General features: G+C 45.5%; 1 protein-coding gene across 1 annotated transcript in view; it reads left to right on the forward strand.

Moving 5' to 3' along the window:
* DISC1 (DISC1 scaffold protein) overlaps window positions 1–17,088 on the forward strand; it is a 348,040-nt gene that overhangs the window by 266,972 nt on the left and 63,980 nt on the right. The window contains exon 10 of the mRNA XM_057736515.1: window positions 6,396–6,456. Within this exon, the coding sequence (XP_057592498.1) occupies window positions 6,396–6,456 (61 nt within the window). The remainder of the gene's footprint in view (window positions 1–6,395; window positions 6,457–17,088) is intronic.

The raw sequence follows: 17,088 nt of genomic DNA on the forward strand, positions 1-17,088 counted from the left end.
ACACACACACACACACACACACACACACACACACACGTATCCCGTATATATGTATATATACACGCATATGGGATATAAGATATGAATACATTACACAATGGTAATGTATTTTATGCTGATATGTGAACAGTATTCTTCCCCACGGTTTACATACAATCAGGTTTCCATTTGCTGATGGCTGTGTTTTGCAATTGCCAGTGCTCTTTGTAACTCTGACTTTTTACGGCAGTCTTTGGCTTCTCCTGAATTTTGTCTTTGAACACTGGCTTCATTTTGTTGGTGGCTGAAATTTCACATGCATTTATTCAGTGTGCATTTCCTCACTCCTATTATGGTATTGAAAATTAAGGCTGTGTTCTGTAACAGGGGGCTCTGGGACTGTCCCTCACTCAGCTGTGTGACTTTGATCCTCGCTGCCCCTTTGTTTCTCTATCTGAAAAATAGGGATGACAATGGCTGCTTCATGGGTACAATTGTTGTTTGGTGTTTAGAGCAGGTGTTTTGAACAGTACCTGACATGTAGGAAGTGCTCAGTAAAATGTGAACTAGATTGATGTCATTATCTTGGTATCAAGTATTTTTGCATATTGGGTTTCCAGTGTAACAGCCAAGGTCACTTTGGTACTAGATGGGGTTCAGGCTAGTATTTCCATCTTCAGTGTAAAATTTGAGTTGTGTAGCGCCTCCTATAATAAATTCTGCCAGATTTCAAGGTTACACCATCTTGTTCCATCCCACCTATGAAGACAGCCCAACTGCAAGTCCATTTTTCCACATTGTTGTCCTCCCTGGCTTTTTCTTAGTGCTAGTTTATTACTTCATCTCCGTGTGTGGTTTCAGTACCCAGATAAACAGAAGTCCTTCCATTAACTCAAGCGGAAGAATAATACTTCAGATGTTCAAAAGTTTCTCAGAATTCTAAAATTTCTTTTACATCTTCCTTTCTGGAAGATTTCACTAATGGGAGTTCATCTTGTCTGAATCTGTCCTTGAATAATGATCTTTGAAATTTGATGACTTATTTTCATAAAACGAGGTCAGACCTCACTTGGTACTTATTTTAGGAAACATCAATGAAATGGCTAATGTTAGACAAAATTTGTGATGGATGCTAAACTGATGCAGTCCCTTCGGCTTCCATTTTCAAATCTGAGCTCATATTGTACTGATCTCGTGATGCTGTTCTTAGTAATTGAGGGTGGTGGGGGCTGAAGTTCTTTGGAACCACTGCTTCATTCAATCTGATGGCACGTGGGCCTGGGTGTTACTCATTTCCTGTGCTATTATCATGACAAATACTGCTGTCCTTTTATTATGCAAACAAAGGATCTAATGCAATGAAACCTGGTTAGACCTGCTTCCACTTAACATTCTTCTACCTTCCTAGTTTATCCTGAAAAGGATATTGCAGGGTAGCTTGGAAAATTTTTTCATTAGATTCATAGGGATATTTTTGGATCATCATTTATGATGAAGACTTACGGAAAATGTTGCTATGCGCTCCCGGGAGAAATCAATGTTAGCATCTGGCCCCACAGCGTTCTCTGGGCTCCTTGAGGCCACGTCTCTCTTATATTTAAATAGTGCCTAGTATAGTGTCTGGCATGAAGTAGGACCCAGATTCCATTTGTGTTTGTGCCATGCACTCCAATAAATGTTTGCACGGGTTTACTGTGTTTAATGATCAATCAGTTCTTGTTTAATTGGATTAATAAAACTATATGAATTCCATTCTGACGTTTTGGCCCGATTTTGGATATCAGATTCCCTCAGCACGTGGGGAGGAGAGGAAGTGTTCCTGCCTTTTCCCCATCAGGATGCCTGGTGACTTCTAGTCTCCTTTTCCCTTTAGTACTCAGCTTCCCTTCACACCATCCTTGGTTCTTGGAACCTTGCATCACCCCCAATACCGTTCGTTCTCTGGGTCCCTGCTCTAAGATGCTGGGGAAAGAGGGAAGAGGAGGGAGGGCAAGAAGGGAAGAGAAGATGAGCTCAGTCAGTGTGTCTGCGGGCATAGCTTTGAGGAAGTTAAAAACCTAAACTCCCCTGTCTACAGTCTGGGCCTCACTGGAAGGTTGTGAGTCAACCCAGGAATATGTGAACCAAGCTGGCCTGAGAGATGAGTCAGGGTCCAGGGAGGTAATCAACACAGCATCCTCTGCAGATGGCAGCCTCCGAGCCCGTGGACAAGATGTTCCTGTGTGGGTCCAGCAGGTCCCTAACTGGAGCTTCAAGTGCTTAGATGATGCAAGAATTTGGTGTCCGATTTCTTAACAGAATCGTTCATAGGGTGTACCTCTGGATTTCTGTAAGCATGAGAACATGGCTGTCTTGTCCTTAAGGGAGGTGCTATGAATTTTTGTCCCTTGGATGAAAGGTGCTCTCACAATATAATCGTAGTTATATGGGGTCACCAAGGGCTTCTTAAGTTACTCTCACTCCCTGTGTGATGTCATCTTGTCTCCTTGCTTCAATCGCCAGGGTCTTCTGAGTGTCTACCTGCAGTCCAGACCTTCCCTCCACTTATATATCCAACTCCATGCTTGACAGCCCTGCTGGATGTCTGATATACTAAATTTATCGTATCCAAAACTGGACTCATTTTAAAATCTTTTTCAATTGCTCTTATTTTTTCCTGCTTTATTGAGGTATAAGTGGCAGATAACATGGTGAGATACCTAAAGTGTACAACGTGCTGTTTGATGTACCTGGTGAAGGAATTCCCCCTCATCAGGTGAATTAACACATCCATCACTTCACGTATTTACCTTTCTTCTTCTTTGATGAGAACACTGAAGTTCTACTTTCTTAGCAAATTTCAATCTAAAATTGAACTCTTGCATGTCTCCCCAAACTGGTTTCACCGCGATCTTCCCATGGTGACTCTGTTTTTCCAGCGGCTCAGGGCAAAAACCTTGTAGTCATTCTTGTCTTGTCTCTTTCTCACACACACAGATTCAATCCATCTGGAACTCCTGTTTTTTCTATCTTTTAAACTATCCTAAAATCTGTCTCTTATCACCGCCTCCTGCCGATGCCCTGATCTCAGTTCCCATCACCTAGCCTCCCTGGTCTCTTTGATTCCCTCACCTCCCCCTACAGTCTGTTCTTAGCACAGAAGCCACTGAGCCTATTTGTTGCCATTCGTATGCAGTGCTTTCCTATTTCACTCAACATCCCCAATCCTGACAGGGCTTTTCAGTGACTACAGCTCTGGAACAACTTATCCCCCCAACTTAAAGACTCATAACCATTTATGATGTGCGCCAATTCTGTGAGTCGGGGATTTCAACAGGGAGCAGCGGGGGTGGCTTGTCTCCATTCCGTGATGCCTGGGTCCTCAGACTGAAAGGCCCAAATCCCCTGAAAGCTCTCTCACTCACTCACACATCTGCGCGCGCGCGCGCGCGCACACACACACACACACACACACACACACACACACACACACTGCAAACACACTGTGTGTATCTGAGCGCACCCCTGGGTCTTACCGTGCACCTTCTTCAGGGTTTTATATGTGAAGAGATTTTTACATAGCTTGTTTTCCTTTTTTTTTTCCAAAACACTTTGTACTTTTTAAAAAGCAGTTCCTGGTGGCGTGTGCCTCCAACACCGCTCCCCCTTTGTCTCCAGCCGCCTGCTGGGTCTTCTGGGCTCACAGCCCCGCCCAGGGTCTAGCAGAGGCTCAGCCAGCAGCCATGGCAGGGTTGACGCTGGTGGGGGAGGCAGGGAGCCAGCCGCCCTCTTCCTACCCTACCTCGCAGTAACTACTCCCTGCCCTGGGGGGACGCAATCCCTGGGATTCTGGATGGAGGGACAGATGGATGGAGGGAGGCGGCAGCTGTTCCCATGGCCCCACCTACTCCTCTGAGGGGTGCAGGGCACGGATCTGTGAGAGCTGCCCCGTGCAGGCATTTCTCTCCTGTTCCATGAGGCTTCTTAACTTAATAAAATGTTCTGGCAAAAAAATTAAAAACTGCGGGCTGTAGGCTGAGACCTTTGCCTGACCCGGAGCCAGAACAGCTCTGCACGGCCTCTTGGTGTGGCGTGGGCTTCCTCACAGCATGGTGGCTGGGTTCCCAGGAGGGGGAGCCAGGCGGAAGCTGGAGCTTAGCCTCAGAAGTGAAACAGCATCCTTCCAGTCGCACTCAGCTGGTGGGAATAGTCTTAGCCTGTTCAGTTTCAAGGGGAGGGAAATAGATTTCCCTGTTCGAAGGAGAGTGTCCAGGTTCTGGAAGAGTGTATGGGGCCAGAAGCATTGTTGGGACCGTGTTTGGAAGCAGACTCTGTCGCAGTAGCCTACGTGATTGGACCTGGGCTGTTTCTCTGTCCTCATCACTTCTCCCCAGGGAACTTTGTACGGTTACCGAGGCACTCAGGCAAACGCCTGCCCTGGCTGGCCCTTCTCTGGCTCTGTCCTTCCTGGCCTGCCTGCTCATGGGCTTTCCCTGCCAACTTCATGCTTTTACTCAAACAGCACCTTCTCAACAAAGCCTTCCCTGACCACTCTGCAGCCCCACTGCGATCCCCGTCTCTTGCTTTTAATACTTACTGAGCCTTCATAGTCTGTGGGACTTTATATTTACCCTTTGTTACCTGCCCCTCCAGAATAAAGCACCACCCAGGCAGGAATCTGTATTGATCCTGCTTACTGGTTTACACCCAGGGCGTAGAACAGTGTATGGCATGTAAGTGCGTATAGGATGTGAAACAGAGCATTTCTGGTTGGGATATTCTGAATCTGCAGTATTTACTCCAGATGAACCAGTGAGAGCCCTGCTCTGAAGAACCACATCACCATGACTAAATCCCCATGCTGGCACACGACCTGACGCATAGTAGGAACTGAAAACAAATAAGTGATGTATTTGGAGAAAAACTCAGCACACCTTAACTTGCCAGCACAAATCAATAAGAGACTAACTTAAGCAGTTCCTTTCCCTGTATGTATTTCCATTTTAACTGTTATCAGCGAATGAACCAGAACTTTTGTTGTCCTTTCCATCAAAATATTTGGTTTCTTGATGAGGCATTTCAAGGTACTTTTTCCAGTTTCCATTACAGCCCCTGTCCCTCCCCCCATGGTGACCAAAGTCAAGTCCTGAGAGTCCCCCAGGTGGACACTCAGGGCTGAGAGTCAGGCAGCATGGCCCCGCTTTCCATGGACCCCAACTTTTAGTGTTTATGAGCCCTTGAGCACAAGTTACCTTTGAGAATGAAGGTTGGCATAAAATAACGGTAAATATCACAATTGCCGTAATAACAGTGATGACAGAAGTAAAAATAATATCAATAATTATAACCACCATCCTCCAGAGACTTCTCCGCTGGCTGCTCTTCTGGGGCTTCTAGTCACTTCTCTGTCAGGGCTTGCCCAAACATACCAAATCTCTTTTACATTAGTAAAGTGCCTCTTTGACCCATTGAGCCATAAAAGTCATCTATGCCATCAGTGTTTCATGGTTGCAAGGCACTGAGTTTATCTCTAGTAGAAGTTGATCTCAAGGCTTTGGGAGCTGGAGAGTTGACGTCAGCTTACTGGCTGGATCAGGTTCCTGTTTGTTTTTCTTTTTTTATATACATTTATTTATTTATTTATTTATTTATACATTTATTTATTTTTGGCTGCATTGGGTCTTTGTAGCTGCACATGGGCTGTCTCTAGTTGTGGCGAGCGGGGGTTACTTTTTGTTGCAGTGTGCAGGCTTCTCACTGTGGTGGCTTCTCTGCTTGCAGAGTACAGGCTCTGGGTGCACGGGCTTCAGTAGTTGTGGTGTATGGGTTTAGTAGTTGTGGCTCGTGGCTCTAGAGCGAAAGCTCAGTAGTTGCGGTGCACGGGCTTAGTTGCTCTGTGGCATGTGGGACCTTCCCGGACCAGAGGTTGAACATATGTCCCCTGCATTGACAGGTGGATTCTTAACCACTGCGCCACCAGGGAAGTCACCTGTTTGTTTTTCAATGGAAGGATTATAATCCTCAGCTACCACTGGTGAGGTTCTCTGGTCAATCCATAAAGGATGGGAGCTGTTCCTTTCTCTCTTCCTCTCTTTCCCAAACTCTGCAGAGAAGCCCTTGGCTGCCAGGTGAGGGGCGCAGAGCACAACGGGATCCACACCAGACACCGAATAAGCTGCCTTTGAAACCACAGAGTGAAAGGCATCCACCTGTGATCCCCGGCTCTGACTCCTGCAGAGCCTGGAGGCCTCAGACCCTTTCCAGCGCATCCCACCAGGCAACCCCTCCAATGGATTCGAGCGTTTTCCAAACATAGGATGTTATCATTAGCAGCAGCTTGACTGGGATCCTTTGGCTTTTGGCTTTTGGTGGAGCAGTTCTGGGTTTTGTTCAATCTTTGACTCCAGGTGCCTCAATTTGGGATTTTTGTTTTGCAGAAACCAGTGTGAAGGTGAATACGATGAAGTACATGGAAATACTTGAGGATAAACTGCACAGGTAGGAACGGTAACTTCTTCATTACAGACTCCGTGGCACGTCCGAATTCTTTATTATGACAGAATTTGGTGAAAGCAAAGAAAAAGGCTAGTCAGTTTCTGTAATAAGTTAACAAAGAAAGGGACTTCCCTGGTGGTGCAGTCGTTAAGAATCTGCCTGCCAATGCAGGGGATACGGGTTCGAGCCCTGGTCTGGGAAGATCCCACATGCTGCGGAGCAACTAAGCCCATGTGCCACAGCTACTGAGCCTGCGCTCTAGAACCCACAGGCCACAGCTGCTGAGCCTACGAGCCACAACTACTGAGCCCATGCACCTAGAGCCCGTGCTCTGCAATGCGAGAGGCCACCACAATGAGAAGCCTTTGCATCCACACACCTCAATGAAGAGTAGCCCCCTCTCGCCACAAATAGAGAGAAAAAGCCTGCTCGCAGTAACGAAGACCCAACACAGCCAAAAGTAAAATAAAATAAAATGAAATATAAAATTAAAAATTAAAAAAATTAACAAGGAAAAACACTAAAAAGGAGTCCTTTGAATCTTGTAAGAGAAGTGTCAGGTGTCATACAAATGTCTCCCAGCGCTTTTCTCTTTTTATAAAATGTAGGTAGATTACGACGCTGAGAAGTGTCTGGGGAGATCACATGATAGTTTTCATGTTTCATAAGAAAAAGAAGAATCTTCCTTGGTATGTTGCATTCAGAATTCATGCCTTGGTCTGTCTTTCTGTCCTTTTAAATGTCTGAAGTGGATCTTACGGATTTTGACCCAGCTTATATTTGCTTTAGAACAATATAAAAATTCGAATCTTAGGTTCTGTTTTGAATCCTGAATCAAAACCAGCGTGAAAATTCTTGTGCCTTTTTTTTTAACCCAATTAGGAATTCAGATTTGAGAAACATTAGGGATGCTGCAGCGTGTCAAGATGTTTCTGGTTTTTGTGGATGTGTACTCATGAAAATAAATCCCAGCCACCAGGATCTGTTCCTAATTAAGGAAGCAAGTACGAGAATGTAATATGTGCTTTCCTCCCTGGGACTCATTTAGCTTTATGGAAAATGTTTTGCTACTATTTTGGAAATTGTTAAATAACTCTTTAAATAGGCTATGCCTTAAACCTTTGTCTGCCAGGATAATGCCGTCGGCTAAAATGCTGCTGCTCCCTTAAGAGATGTCAAGGGGGCTGCCTTGCTGAGCTCTACAGGGCAAGTGAGGTGCTGCAGGGTTGATTCTAATGCTTGGGAAGCAAGTTCTTCCAACCACTGACTGGATTTTGCCCTGCCTCCTGTGCCTTAGACGTGGGGAGGTACCTCAGCAAACGTGGTCAGTAGCGTGTATGGGGTGAGAGGGATTGTAGGTAAGAGGCATCCTCTAAGGAAATGTCTCTCTTCCTTAGAAAGCAGGGCCCTCAGCTAGGTCAGGTGTGCTGCCCTGGGGCTGGCGTCCTCTTCTCCCTGTGTTCTGCCAGGGCAGGTTTCTACACATCCCTCTTGATCTTAACTCTGGTTATCGTTTTTCTAAGCCATGAGCATTGTGCACGCCGTGTGTTCTGTTAGGTGACTGGGTGGCGGGTTGGAGTTGTGATACATGGGTATAGGTAGAGAGATGCCCATTTAAATAGCAGCTCTATCACTCATCAGCCACCTAACTTCAGGTAAGCATTCACCCTTATCTGTAAAATGGAAGGGTGGCTTCCTTCCGTCCAGGTGTGTGCCTTTTGTTACCCACTGTATATAAAATGCTGTCATAGTTGGCTGCGAGCAAATCTTCATTCCCTTCGCCTCCTTCTGCTTCTGATTTTCACTGTCCTGCATGTCAGAACTGGCTGAACAGTCACGCCCAGAACTCATCCTTTTCCCTCCAAGCCAGGTCCCTCTGCTGTGTATGCAGCCCAGGGAACAGTCCCTCCCCGACCCGCTCAGGTCCTCCCACCGGGCGCCTGTGCGGAACCAGGACTCACATTCACTGCCCTTTCCCTCTCTACCCATTGGAATCAGTCAGTAGTCCTGCCACTTCGGCCCCTGTAAGGACCCTCCAGCCCACCTGTGCTCACCATGCTAGCGTGGGTCTGTCTTCTCTCACTGAATGACTGTAAGGGCTGCTTTTTACATTTTTCTGTGTACAGTGTTGCCCTTTCCACGCCATTCTCCAGGTGATCTTGAGTGAGCATCTTAAAATTCAAACCTGGTTGTTGTGCAGATTATGTCCTAAATGTGGTAGGACATAAAAGCCTAAATGTCCTACCACGGCTCATGCATTCTTCCACGTGGCCTCTGTGGGTCTTTCAGGATCACCCGTCTCCACCGCTGGCCCCTGTGTAGACACGCGGGCTTTCATCTCTCCCTTGGCATGTGCTCCAGGGGCCTCTCCCAGCTCCACCCCAACCAGCCCTCCATCTGTCTAAACCTCATTCATCCTTCGAGTTTTAGACGTCTCCTCTTTGAAGCCTTCCACAGCTCCCCAGGACTGAGTCATGTGCTCGTACTGAATTATTCTTCTCGCTTTCAAGGTGCTTAATGTCAGGTATGGAAGACTATGTCTGTCTTGTTCTGGATGTATCTTCAGGGATTTGATAGGTGTGAACAGTGTAGGTGACAAACAGTTTCACTGAATGAATGATTAAATAGATGAATGACTAATGCAGCCAGTCTGTAGACACTCCAGTCTCATCTCCATCACCTCTCCAGTCATGTGGATGCATGACTCACGTCTGTTCGTTACCTGGGGTCCATCTGCGGTCTCCAGGGACCAGGATGGTGGCTGGCCCATCCTCCAGGCTACTTCCTGAGGGCTCTTTCCATTGCTGTTTCAAGCTGTGAGGAGTGCTGGCTCAGATTTGTTTGAACTGCTGTGGTGGAAACACCCGAATAGAGAGGAGAAAAGGCAGTGAGGTCTGTAACCCCTGGGCAGTGGGCAGAGGGGCAAATAGAGGCTGGGAACTGGTGTGCCCTGAGGTGTGTGCAAAGGGGTTATTGCTGCCTCCAAGCAGGAGACCAGCCTGGAGGCTGTGGAGCTGTGGTGAGGGTCGGGCTGTCTCTCCTGGGACAGAACCGCCCTCCCCAGCAGACCTGAAGTGTGATGGTTGCACGATCCTGACTCAGTCACAGTTCTTTTCAAGAGAATCAACAGCTTAAAACACAAAAACAGTTTTTAGCCCTTGGTATGGTTTGCATCATGGTCAATTAATATTGCAAGGTGTTGACTAAAGCAACGTGATAGACGCGGACGAAAATCTTTGTTATTTATTCGCCCTGTCCGTAGCATCTCTGGGCCTTACAGGGGTTTAGAAGGAGAGTCCCTGGGAACTGAATAAAATGCTCATTTCCTGTTAGAAAGTTGTTGAGGACACACTTTATCATCAGTGCCACAGTGAGATTTGATTCCGGCCAGTCATGGTTTTGGAGACAAATCTAAATGACAACAATATCTTTGTTGAAACCTGGAGACTCTAGTACTGAGACAAACTGGGGTGGGTTCAATGTCCCTCTCTCTATCCAGAGAGTCCAATGAATCAGAAATTAGGAAGTAACTGATGCTGTCAGCAGCTCAAAGGGATCTCCTGTGCAGTACTGAACAAAAAGTGGGCGAATATTAACCAGGGGGCTTCTAGTATATAGTAGAAGATTTGCCTTTTAATAATCTGAGTTATATAAAAAAGCACATTGCCCTCTAAATTTGAATATTTGTGAAAATGTTAAAAAGGTTTTTTTAAACCCTGATTTTTAAAACCATGATTTTATATGCTATCAAACAATGTTAAGGCTGCCAAATATTTGATGCACTGAAAAGTATCTCAATAGTTTTATTTTACATACTCAGGATCTCTGTTCAGTCAAGTATGATTGTATATAGATCAATAGTAAAATCACTTGTAAATTACACCCATAAACTCTTTATTTCATATAAGATACATGAGAATATAGACATATTTACACATATGCATGTATATATACACATACACATATATAAACACACAAACTTGCAACTGAAAAATAAACATCTCATAGTTACTCTATTCTGAAATTCCCTTTTTTAAAATTAATTTTTATTGGAGTATAGTTGCCTGACAATGTTGTGTTAGTTTCTACTGTACAGCACAGTGAATCAGCTATATGTATACACATATCCCCTCTTTTTTGGATTTCCTTCCCATTTAGGTCACCAAGGAGCATTGAGTAGAGCTCCCTGGGCTACACAGTAGGTTCTCATTAGTTATCAATTTTATACATAGCATCAATAGTGTATATGTGTCAGTTCCAATTGAAAATTCCCTTTTAGTTACAAGGCATTGAATGCAGGTTCGTGGATCAGAAGGAGGTGGCATTCTCTCCTTCTCATCCGACCTCACGATCAGGGAGTGACTTAGAGGCAGGGAGAATCTGGCTTATGATTTCTCTATCAGTGAGGGGCAGAGAAGCAACAAACCTCTGGCAAATACATCTGTTCTCAAGAAGGAAAGGAACCAATGAGAAACTAACCTGAGTTATAAGTTAGATGCATGTGTGTTGCTGCTGCCCGTTCTACCAAGGAGATAGGATTTGCGGATTTTTTCCCACCTGTTTCGGGGATGTCCCACCTTCCCTTTATCTGCAGCCAGAGAGCCGGGAGGGTGGCTGCAGTTGGTTACAGGGTCATGTTCATTCCATTGACCCTCTCCCTCACTGCTTTCCTATCCATCCCCACTGCCGCTGCTCCCACAGCCTCCCTCCTTCTGGGCTCACACCATCTCCGTGCACTCCTCCCCCGCAGCCAGAGTGACTTTGTCACTGTCCTGCTGACAATCCTTCTAGGCTCCTTTACATCCAGCATAAACTCCAGCAGTCCTCAGCAGGCCCCCAGGGCTCCCCGTGAGGGGGCTCCAGCGTACTGCCCATCTCATCACTGTGATCCCCACCCTCACTGGGTGCCCAGTGCCCCAGGCTAGCCTGTGCTTTCAGTTCCCTAATTCACTCCCCCAGCAGCTCCTTTGGGGGGCCCTCCCCCACCCCACCCCCCAGTGCACATTCACCTCACAGCTCAGCACAGGGTCCCTTCTCTGCGAAGCCTCTGTGGGCTCCTCCTGCCTCCTTCCTGGTTCCCCCAGTGGAGCCACTTACAACTATCTGTTTCATTGACTTCTGTCTGCTTCTGTTGGACTGGGAGCTCCTCGAGGATGGGTTCCATGCCTCACCTACTTTGTATTAAAAGTGGCTGGCATGCTGTTTGGCACAATTTCAATAAAATTATATTTAATGCAAGAATGAATGGATAAATAGCAATTGTATCTTTTTTTAGTAATTTAAAAAATTTTTGTATTTTTTGGCTGCATTGGGTCTTCGTTGCTGCACACAGGCTTTCTCTAGTTGCGGCGAGTGGGGGCTGCTCTTTGTTGCGGTGCATGGGCTTCTTGTTGCGGTGGCTTCTCTTGTTATGGAGTACGGGCTCTAGGCACATGGGCTTCAGTAGTTGCAGCACGCGGGCTCAGTAGTTGTGGCACACAGGCTTAGTTGCTCCTCGGCATATGGGATCTTCTGGGACTAGGGATCAAACCAGTGTCCCCTGCGTTGGCAGGCAGATTCTTAACCACTGCGCCACCACAGAAGTCCCAGCAGTTGTATTGCGAAATGTTATTTTCAACTATTCAATTCACAAAGTAAAGGCAGCTTAAGAAGATGTGATGCGCCAGAAGTCCGTTTGTCTTGCCATCAAATCTTAGTGGGATATGATAGAAAAGGGGAAAAAATCTACTTTTGAAGAGCTTTCTCTACTTCTTCTTACTCCTCAGGTTTACTGTTTCCAGAGCTAGTAATTAAGCATAATATTTTGGCCTTGCTTATTTTCCCTTACAGCTGACCTTGCTTGAATCTCTACTTTATCAATTATTATTATTATTTTGGTTCTAGTTATTCATTTGTTTATCACAGAAAAGTGAAAACATGCAGTATTTGACTTTCTCTGTCTGACTTATTTCACTAAGCATAATACCCTCCAGGTCCATTCTGTCAGAAATGGCAGAATTTTATTCTTTTTTTTTTTTTTTATTGCTGAGTAATATTCCGTTGTATATAGAAGATGTGGTATTTATTTGTTCAAGTATTCATATTCTTTGTTAGCCATTTTTTTTTCCAAAGAGGCAAAAGGAATATTCAAACGTGTTGTGGGTGGGTTACATTTTTTACTGATCCTGTGTTATATCTGGTATCTAACCACTGCACGGGAGAAATTTATTACTGTCACATGGCCAGCTCACATCTATGGCTCGTGGGCACCAAGCCCTCCACCCTAAGGCTCCGCTTAAATTCATAGTCTCTTGTATGCATGCCTGATGGGAACATTTCTCTTTTTTCTAGCATCTTTTCTAAAGTTAAACATAAAAAATGCCACAAATAATAGGCACGGGGTTAGTGGATTTTAGGTGATTTTTGGATCCTTGTTTTTCTCAAGTGGGTTTTTTGAAGGTACATCATACTTTTGTAATCAGAAAACACAGAAATAATGAAAGTCTGTTTTGAATATGGAAGTAGTTAGATACTTTCTTAGAGGCCTTCTTAGCTTTAGAGGGAACTATCAAAAACTCAGCTGCTGCATAGCACAGGGAGATCAGCTCAGTGCTTGGGGACGACCTGGAGGAGTGGGATAGGGAGGGTGCAAGGGAGGCTCAAGAGGGAGGGGATATGGGGATAGATGCATAAACACAGCAGATTCACTTCATTGTACAGCGGAAACTAACACAACACTGTAAAGCAATTATACTCCAATAAAGACCTGAAACAAAACAAAACACAAAAAAGAAAACAAAAAACCTCATCTGTCTTACCTGAAATCTACTTAGAGACTGATATATTTTTCTAAAGGTGATGTGATACTTTTTTTTTTAATTAATATGTAGCTTTTCATTATCTTGCAATTTCACTGTGGACAACCTACCAGGAAATGGTAGCTCAGGGAACTCACTGCTCGGTGGCCAGCAGGGTGGAAGGGGTGGGGGAGAGCCGTAGCGGTTGCTGCCTGGGCCGCACCACCTTCCCAGTTGGTCTGTCTGGATGGGCTCTGTCTTCAGCCCAGAAGCCAGCGAGGCCTGAGAGGCACACAGCTTTCTGGAGTTGAGAGTACTCATCGGGCAAAGCTGTCCCGACCTTCTCTCTAAGCCAGCACAGTGCACCATATGGATGACATCAAGAGACGAAGGCAGCATTTCTCTGCCCAGAGGGGAAGCAACACGGCTCACAGTGTGCCTCAGAGTTCAAGGTCTGTCCCCTCGCCCGGGGCTCCCGGAACCAGTCAGTCATGGCAGAAAGCAAGTGCTGAGGACCCCACGGTCCATGATCTCAGGAAGATGGGAATTAGGGCTGAAGGTGTGGTCCCTGGAACACTTGTTTCCAAGGCAGCTGCATACGACACAGTCCAGTAGGATGTGGGAAGAACATTTTAGAATTTCTGTTTTACTTTTTCATTTCACTCATTTTTTTGTCTTTGAACATGTTTTATATGTGTATAGTAGTACATGCATACAATGTGTGAAACCAAAATTGCAGTGCATGTTTGTAATTTTCTCACGGATGAGTGCCCGCCTAAGAGAAAACATCAGAGACTGCTGACATGAATATTCATTTTTTATTCAAATATTACTTATTTTTCAATACTGAATTAGATGTCACATTCAACGTATGACCACCCTATGCAGCGGCCGTCTTTGTCTTCACATCCACAAAGGAAAAAAGGACTTAATTCTATAACAGAAGAGTCGGCACTCAGATGATACAGAGAAGATGAAAGAGGCAGGCACATGAAGACGGAATGGGCAGGGTTACAGAAGGCACAGGAGAGGGAGTTTAAAATGTAGCGCTACTGGTAACTTCGGGCAAGAATTCAGGAGCCTTGTTCAGGGGTGTGGCCCTTGAAAGCATGAGAGTTGGAAGCCCAGGGGGTGGCTTATCCAGGGAGCGTGTTCCAAACTTGACCGAGCTGTGCTTCCCAGCAGGAGTTGAACGATGAATAGAATTCTTTGGGATCCCGTATGGAATATTCTTTATTCTGAATTACGCAAGGCGATTTTGACGTTTCTGTACACCGGGAACAATCCGCTTTCAACCCACATTGACCTTATTTCAAAAGCTGTTGAGGGAACTGAATTTAAGAAGCAGCAGCCAGTCGATAAGCGACCGGCTGCCATGGGAACCCCTGCCCCCCAGGTGCAAAGAAAGTGAAAGCAGGTGCGCGGGGACACCTCCTTCTGTTTTTTGTATTTTCATTTTATTGTTTTGCTGCTGACCAGGCCTCCCTCCTCTCCCTCCTCAGGCGCGAGTCAACCACGTTACTCTCTCCCCAGACCTCACGGCTTCTCTGAGAGCTCAGGGCCTCTCTCCCGGCTTCTGCACAGCCTCGGCCCCTTTTGTTCTTCCTCTGCGGTCTCAGAAAGGCAGATGCGCAGCTGCTTTCTTTTCCCTCCTCGGTCTGGCGTGACCCTCCTGGGGTCACCTCCGTTCTCAGCTGGGAGCTATCTGTGTCAGCTCTCTCTGTCTCTGTCTGCCTCTCTCTATCTCTCTGTCTCTCTGCCTCTCTCTATCTCTCTGTCTCTGTCTCTTGGTCTCTGTCTATGTCTCTGTCTCTCTCTGCCTCTGTCTCTCTCTGCCTCTCTCTATCGCTCTGTGTCTCTGTCTCTCTGCCTCTATCTCTCTCTGTCTCTCTCTGCTTCTCCCTCCCTCTCTGTGTCTCTGTCTCTCTATCTCTGTCTGTCTCTCTCATTAGCCAAAGGACGTTTAGGATGCGGAGGCTGGAAGCACGTCGCCCCTTTTCCTCCCCGCCTGACAAGCCGTCCCTGCGGGGCTGACTCCTGTCTGCGCTGCCAGCCTCTGCTGAGGAGCCCAGCCCACCGTGACTCCTCCATCCTCTGGCTCCTGTCCTGTCCCCCGTCTGCCTCTCACCTGCCCTTTGATTGCACTGTCTTGAGACATGAATTTTCCTTTTGTGTCCACGTTCCGCCTTCTCACCTCAATTGCCCTCTCGCGGCTCAGTCCTTGCACCCAGGAGATACTGGGACTTCATCCATTGCTGATAGAGACATTTGTAGCAAGCCCACATTTCCTTCTAAAACCAGACAACTTGGTCCTACACATCACATCACGAAAGCCTTCATGAAAATATTTGTTGTTAGATTTACCCACTTTTGAATATTGAAGCAATTTGGCTATACTGTCTAATTTTCCAGGGGAAACAAGGATCTAAAATACCTTACTATTTTGAAATTCAAACGGATATAAAATCGTAAAGCACTTAATTCTACAAAGTTTTACATAATCTTTAATATGTAACCATTTATTGTTCACATTTAATTTTTAACATTATTTCATCTTAGAAAATCCTTAAGGATACTTAAAATAATAATGGTTAAATATAGAAAGATACATGCTTACAGAAAAATAATACATAAAATATAACAAGATGGCATGAATTTAAAAAGTAGGAAAAAAAGAAGGAAAAGCGAGGGTAGGGAAAATATTGGTAACATTTTGTACGGGGATTAGAGTCACCACCACAGTTTACTATTCCAGGCACTGAGTTAAGTGTGACTGATATGTATATAAAACTAAGTAATGTTTTAAAAAGTTTATGTAAACGGTAGAATGTATAATAAACTTTGGAGGTCTGCATTTGTCACTGCCGTACTTTCCACTAAGAACTCTAGTAATGAGTCTTTACTCAGAAATAACGTTCTCCCCTGAAATGTTCAGTTACGGATGAATATAGTTTCCAGATTACTCCAGGCAATTTAGAAAAGCCCACATGTAGTTTTTCAGAAAGAGAGAGTTGAGCTCTTGCCTCTAGAACTCCCTCATCGAGGTAAGTCTTTCCTTCATGGCGAGAAAAAGCAGCTTGCGCCCGCTGACTCCCATCTGGCCTCCATGTCTGGTCCACGAGGAGGCCTTGGAGTCCACTCTTCCTTCTACAGATGCTGTGCCCCAGCGCCCAGGCAGGGGAGTTAAGATGAAGGCTCTCCTTCCTCCTAAGTTTTTACCCATTAAAAAAACTCCCTCACACAAACAAATAATCTCTTTCCTGATGAATGTGGAGAACCCGAGACATTGGATAAAAGGCAGCCTTTGGAACCAGGTTGTCTGGATTCATGTGTGACCGTGAAAATAATCAGTAATAGAGCAAAGATAAAGAATGTTTCTCATGTACAAAAAGAACTTAATAACCGCTAGCTCTTATTACCTTACTAGCAGCTACAGCCCCATGACAATTATGAAATCAAAATATCTACATTTTAAAAAAAGTCCTTATTCTATAAGACCAGAAGAGAATCTCTTATCCTCCTGGTGAAATTATGGGGAGAGAAGAGATGTTTGCTTGGAGCTAATAGCCCCCATTGACGGTCTGCCAAACCTGGTTGATTATCTAAACTCTAAGCCTTTTCCACTGCCTGCCCTTTGGCCCGGTGTTAGCACCTCCTGCAGAGGCTGGAAAGGGAGAGCGATGACGTAGTTGAGTTCTTGTTAGCGCGTGAGGGTCAGCACCTCACGGTTTCTATGACAAAGGGCCAGGTTCTTTCCGATGCTCTTCTGCCTTTAGAACCAGCCTGGTGGTTTGGCGGGTGTTTTATTTTATTTATTTGGGCTTGTCTGGTGAGGGGCTTCAGAGAGGGGAGAGGTCTT

This window comes from Hippopotamus amphibius, chromosome 5 (genome assembly GCF_030028045.1).
Source record: "Hippopotamus amphibius kiboko isolate mHipAmp2 chromosome 5, mHipAmp2.hap2, whole genome shotgun sequence".
Lineage (NCBI taxonomy): Eukaryota > Metazoa > Chordata > Mammalia > Artiodactyla > Hippopotamidae > Hippopotamus > Hippopotamus amphibius.